Source organism: Boleophthalmus pectinirostris, unplaced genomic scaffold, assembly GCF_026225935.1.
Source record: "Boleophthalmus pectinirostris isolate CB_2022bp ecotype Guang Dong unplaced genomic scaffold, ASM2622593v1 HiC_scaffold_7, whole genome shotgun sequence".
In the NCBI taxonomy this organism is placed as follows: Eukaryota; Metazoa; Chordata; class Actinopteri; order Gobiiformes; family Gobiidae; genus Boleophthalmus; species Boleophthalmus pectinirostris.
The window spans coordinates 24080148-24085775 of NW_026571473.1; the positions used below are offsets into that span (position 1 = coordinate 24080148).

Below are 5628 nucleotides of genomic sequence, written 5' to 3' on the forward strand. Positions count from 1 at the left end.
GTTTAACAGAAGGACACTTTATTGAATAGGACAATGAGCAGCTTAAATCTCATCTCATTTCTCTGTTCCAGTAACTCTTCCCAAAAGCCTGCCCATCTTCAGCTCCTCCTCGCCCTCCAAGCCCAGCAGACGCTCCCTGCAGCCCCCCTACAGACTGCCCACACCCCTGCCCCAGTTACCTGTGAGGAAAGGGGTCCGGGGCCGGCGTCCGAAGAGTGAGACCATTGCCCTGCTCAAGGCTGTAGCCGAAGCAGCAGCAGCTAATCAGAATGGAGCAGCGGTACCAGAGACCACACGAGTAATAGAACCAAGACTTCATAAGAAACGAGGGCCCAAACCTGGAAGTAAGGTACTGATGGGAATTGTGGAATTGGGATACACAACAGGGAATATGCTATGGTATTTGAGATTTGAAAAAAAAAGATCAACAAAATGATCTTACAAAGGTAATAAATAGGGATTATTGAAGATATTTTAATGAACATAACCGAGACGGTACTAGAACTGAACCAGGACTGATTGAACCACATAAACCTGTGTAAATAGGTACTAACACATGGATTGCAAATTATTTCACAAATGATGTGAACTAACACAGCATCTGTAAACTGTGTGTTGTCCAGAGGAAGCCCAAGATCTTCCACAGAGCTCTTGAGCTGCCCAGTATCCCAGTCCCACAGGAGAGTCCCGCCAGCCTCAACTCTGTGGTGTCAACAGGTGACTACTGAACCCTCGTAAAAATGTGTCAAGAAACAGTATGCAAATATTATATTAAATTATAATGAATTATATTATTTTTAGTATTTTATTAGGTTTCATGTATCATTGGTAAAAAATATATTATCAAAGAGGCTGTGTTTTAAGTGAAGACTGTTTCATTATTAAGATAATAGTAGATAATAGATAATACTAATATATATATATATATATATATATATATATATATATATATATATATATATATACATAATAGAAATTGTCTGTTTAGTGATGATTAATTTCCAGTAAAACATTGTTAATTCAGGCAAATGTCAGGGTTCAGAAAGTGCTAAAACTTTAGCCTTGATTTTTACAACTTATCTTGTGACATTATTTGACCTCAAATCGCCCAGTGCCAGTCTGTTAAACTGATCCTGTCACCTGTCCTCTGTCTGCAGTGTGTGTGTATGTGAACAAACATGGGAACTGTGGACCACACCTGGACAGGAAGCAGATGCAGCGCCTCCCAGACCACTTCGGCCCAGGCCCCGTCAACTCTGTCCTGCAGCAGGTGGTCCAGTCCTGCATTGACTGTGCATACCAGCCAAAGGTCCTGCTCAGCGCTCTGCACACCCACTCTGGAGGAGGGGAGGTGGTCCGAGGTACGCATGCTGAGACTCGCACAGAGACATGATGGGTATTCCCCAGGAAAATGTGGGAAATTCCCACATGTTACATAAAAGGCCTGTGGTTTGCAAATTGCCCAGGTTTGCACAATTAGATCCAAAAGACATGCTGAGATGTTATGATTTATAATAAATTGATGTCACACCTTATTTTCTTTTCTTATGAATGATTCATAGTTAAATCTGCACACAGCTGTTGGTTGCCCTTACAATTATTATGATTATTGCAATGTACAGTATCCTATCTTATTTTGTTCTGTTCCAAAAAAATCTACTAATTTCCCTGGGAATGTTTCTTTGAGTTAAACCCAGTTGTCCTTGCAGTGCGTACAGATGGGGGGGTACGAGTGGTCAAACTGCCCTCTGCCTCCAGCGCGTCCTTCGTCCTGCGCTTCCTGGAGACCATGTGCCGGCACCTGCAGTGTGACAGTCTGTTCAGCAGCCAGCCCTTCAGCCACTACTCCTCCTATGACAGGACCAAGTCAGGTACGGCTCTGCACTCAACACTTAAGGGTTTACTACAGACTACTGAAGTGAATTTAAAGAACAAGTCTATTAAAAGTGGATTGATCACCTAGGTTCTTAAAGCGATTAATTGCTATCAAACTTTGTGTCTGTACTTTGGAATATTTATGTATTCTTTTTTTCCTTTCTGGGGTTGTTAAAGTTGGGGTTGCTAAAGTTTTTTAAATAGGTTTAATGATGCAGCCTTTCCAACTCTCTTGTGATAGATTTATATAATATTCAGTTTTCTGTTATTTGTTGTCCAGTAAAAGAGGAGGCTCTGGATCTACCCTCTTTGAGCCGAGGTACCAAAAGGAGCCTGTCGGGAGTGTCTCCTCCATACGCTGCTCCTCTATCGCCCAAACACCTCCGAACTGAAGCCCACCCCTCCGAAGGTACAGCTTCAATGGACCATACACATACAGTATATTAGACTATTGACTATTGCAGACACTTTTTATTATCTTTCTTACTCTTAATAACCAAGTAATTACTGGGCGTTAAAAAAGTTTTTTTTTTTTTTTTTATAACAGATTGATATATAATAAATAATAGAATAATATAATACCAATCATGCATTGTATTCTCAAGCAAGCTATATGACATTTTTTATAGATGGCCATATGTGCATATTATAGTGAAAACAATGGTTGCTTTCAGTATTTTTGATTAAGACAATGATATTTGGTTTTGTCAGCCGAGACTCTACCCCATGAGGAGAACGGCCTGATGAAGGAGCAGCGCTACATGGACTCTGCCTCCAACTCCATGACCCCTCGACCCCACAGTGTCAGGACCCCCTCAGACTATCACTCCCAGCCCAGCGCCCCCTACCGCCACCACGGCGCCACAACGCCCATGAGGCGCCTCTCCTCCAACTCCACAGACCACAGCTCCACACTGCCCCACAGGAGAGTTGAAGGTACTACAACAACACCCACAATACAATTTTAGAATGCAGCAGAAAGGTCTCATCTTTGTTATCTTGTTGTCAACAAAAATAAAATAAAATTATGCCAACAGAGGACAAAAATCGAATATGCTCCATGTACTGTATTGTACCTATTGTATTGTATGTGTATTGTACTTATTGTAAGGGTGGAAACTGTGAACTTGTAAAGGTTCAGTTCATATTACAACCTAGATCTACAGGTTACAGCTATACAATACATTCCATGCTTTCTCTTCATGGTAATCTCACTTGTTGTATTTTTTGACAGCAGCAAGTTCCACAACTGGGCCCGATGCGTCAGAGCGGGAGGGTGCACCCAGTAAAAACCCCTCATCCTGGACCATCGAAGAGGTTATGCAGTTTGTGAGGGACGCCGACCCCACAGCTTTAGCTCCACATGCCGAACTTTTCAGAAAACATGTAAGTGTTATGTCTGTTTTCACTCCTGAACTTGATATTGTTTATATAGATAGGTCTGAATGACCCAACAACAGCACAACACTGAACAAAGTACTATTTTGCTTTTTGGTTCTACAAAAATGATAGCAGTTATATGCATGACTTATTATATTATTAAAATGACATGTAAACAGCAAAATCTGATTTCTGTCTGATCATGATGCCTCTGATCACTCACATCTGATTGTGCAGCTTGCATTTCTTTTAATAATAATCTTAAAAGTCCAAAAATCTGATAATCAGATGTTGGTGTGCATGTATATGTAGCCAATGTCAAATGCAAAGGACGACCCCCCCAAGAAATATGCCTAGAATCAATATGAAATTGATATTGATCATTTTTGTTAGTGTATATACTAATATAGCTAAAGGTTGACCCTTCCTGATTAGTTTTAGACTGATTTTGAGCCTATAGATGACATAATAACATAAAAAGTATTATTATATTGCATTGAAAATGACAGTCTATCGTCTTTGTAACTCTTCTTGTTCCACAGGAGATCGACGGCAGGGCTCTGATGCTGCTGAGGAGTGACATGATCATGAAGTACATGGGGCTGAAGCTGGGGCCTGCTCTCAAACTGTGTCACCACATCGAGAGGCTCAAACAGGGCAAACTGTGACGGCCACACAGGATGTCCTATCAGCTGTAGACCTCTGAGCAATAACCCCTCCCCCTGTGCTTCAGTACGAGACAGTGACTCCAGCCTACAGACAGGAGGCGCTATGTGTTACTCCAGTGCAAGCTTCACAATCCATGTTACGACTTCCAGAGCGGACACGTTACCTCACCCTCCGTCAGTTTTCCAAGTCTGAAGAGACACAGTGAACTTGATGAAATCCCAAAGGAAAAATAAGCCCGTAGTGTTTACATTGCAGAGCACATGAGCACACGTGGACACAATTTTTACACAACTGAAACTTTCTGATCCTACTTTTGGATCCCCAAAGATGGAGAATGTTTCTTCTTATTTGAGGCGTATTGTTGAATTTCCAATTGATAAGGAAGGGTTATGTACTGAAAACATGTGTTATTGATAAAGCTCTTGAGGAGGATTTTAAGCTACTTCCACATTCTTTTAAATCAACTACTCAAGTATTGGTACATTTGCTTACCTGATGAGTGACTGTCAATGATTGTTTTTTTTTCACACTAAGACAGAACTTTATACACTAATCAGGCATAACAGAATGGTTATTATTATGTTAAAGAGTGAGGTACATAAGAAAGCAAGACCTCATATTTAATATTTTAGAAGACTGAAATGGCCAAGTGTTGGGATAATGGGATCAGTGCAAGTTTGCTGTGGTCAGTATGTATTAAAAGTGGACCCAGGAAGTAAAGAACAGTAGTGAATCAATAATAAGTGATTCATGTGCGGTTGGCCAGTAATGGAGAGTGACTGCATCTCAAATTACTGCAGAAGCTCATAAAGTAAAGTCAGAAAACATGATATAGTTCCATGCGAGGCTATAGAATGATTATGTTATGCCTGATTGGTGTGTTTGTACTTTAGAAAGTATTGATACACTTGTTTACCTGAAGAATTGATGACTGTCTCACTCTGAACTAGACACTAGTTTCTCCCTTTACATTCAGAGACATTGAGTTTGTTCTACCGCTGTCCTAAATGTGCGTTTGCATGCTGGACAAGAATGGTATTATTTTTGTGTCTTAGCAAGCCCTAAGTTGCCTCCTATTATTTTTCATGCAGTTTTTTATCAGATCATTTTTACACATGACTGAGAACAGGCTGAGAAGTGTCATTTCAATGGAAAGTCAAAGGAAATCTGACAAGGGCTGTTATCCTTTGTTTGATGTTTCCTATATTTGTCATAATCATTTTGTTAGCTTTTGACCGTTGCAATCACTGTTAGCAGAGATGTGTACAGTTTTATGGGTTTAACCATGAATTTCAGCAACCGAATGTACATTTTGTAGAAACGTTAATATTTTAAGTAAATAATATACTTATGTTAGTTATGTGAGGGGGGAGGATTTGGGGAGGTTGAAAACTGGGTTAATTTGTTCATAAAAAAACTTAATGCAACGCTTTTAGTTCCAATATTGAATAATAGATCTTGCCTTGCTTTACCAACAACATTTCTCAGGATTACGTGATCTTTGTAGTACTTTTGTAGCATACTGTTTGTACTTACACATACTCTTCCTGTTACCCCCTTAAGTACTTTGTGCCATATACTATTTATGAGGAACATCAGATAGTTGGATTCCTGCATCCTCTTAAAATACTTGAAATTACCGTATTGTCTTGCAAAGTCACTTGTCCATAATGTCACAACCGATAAACAATGTGGTAATAATGA

General features: G+C 40.0%; 1 protein-coding gene across 1 annotated transcript in view; it reads left to right on the forward strand.

Annotated features, from left to right (window-relative positions):
- LOC110154779 (Scm polycomb group protein like 2) overlaps window positions 1–5628 on the forward strand; it is a 54273-nt gene extending 48645 nt beyond the window's left edge. Inside the window, exons 2-9 of the mRNA XM_055165239.1 lie at window positions 48–349; window positions 624–717; window positions 1158–1361; window positions 1710–1871; window positions 2156–2284; window positions 2587–2811; window positions 3110–3261; window positions 3798–5628. Coding sequence (XP_055021214.1) covers window positions 48–349; window positions 624–717; window positions 1158–1361; window positions 1710–1871; window positions 2156–2284; window positions 2587–2811; window positions 3110–3261; window positions 3798–3923 — 1394 coding nt within the window. The 3' untranslated portion in view covers window positions 3924–5628. The remainder of the gene's footprint in view (window positions 1–47; window positions 350–623; window positions 718–1157; window positions 1362–1709; window positions 1872–2155; window positions 2285–2586; window positions 2812–3109; window positions 3262–3797) is intronic.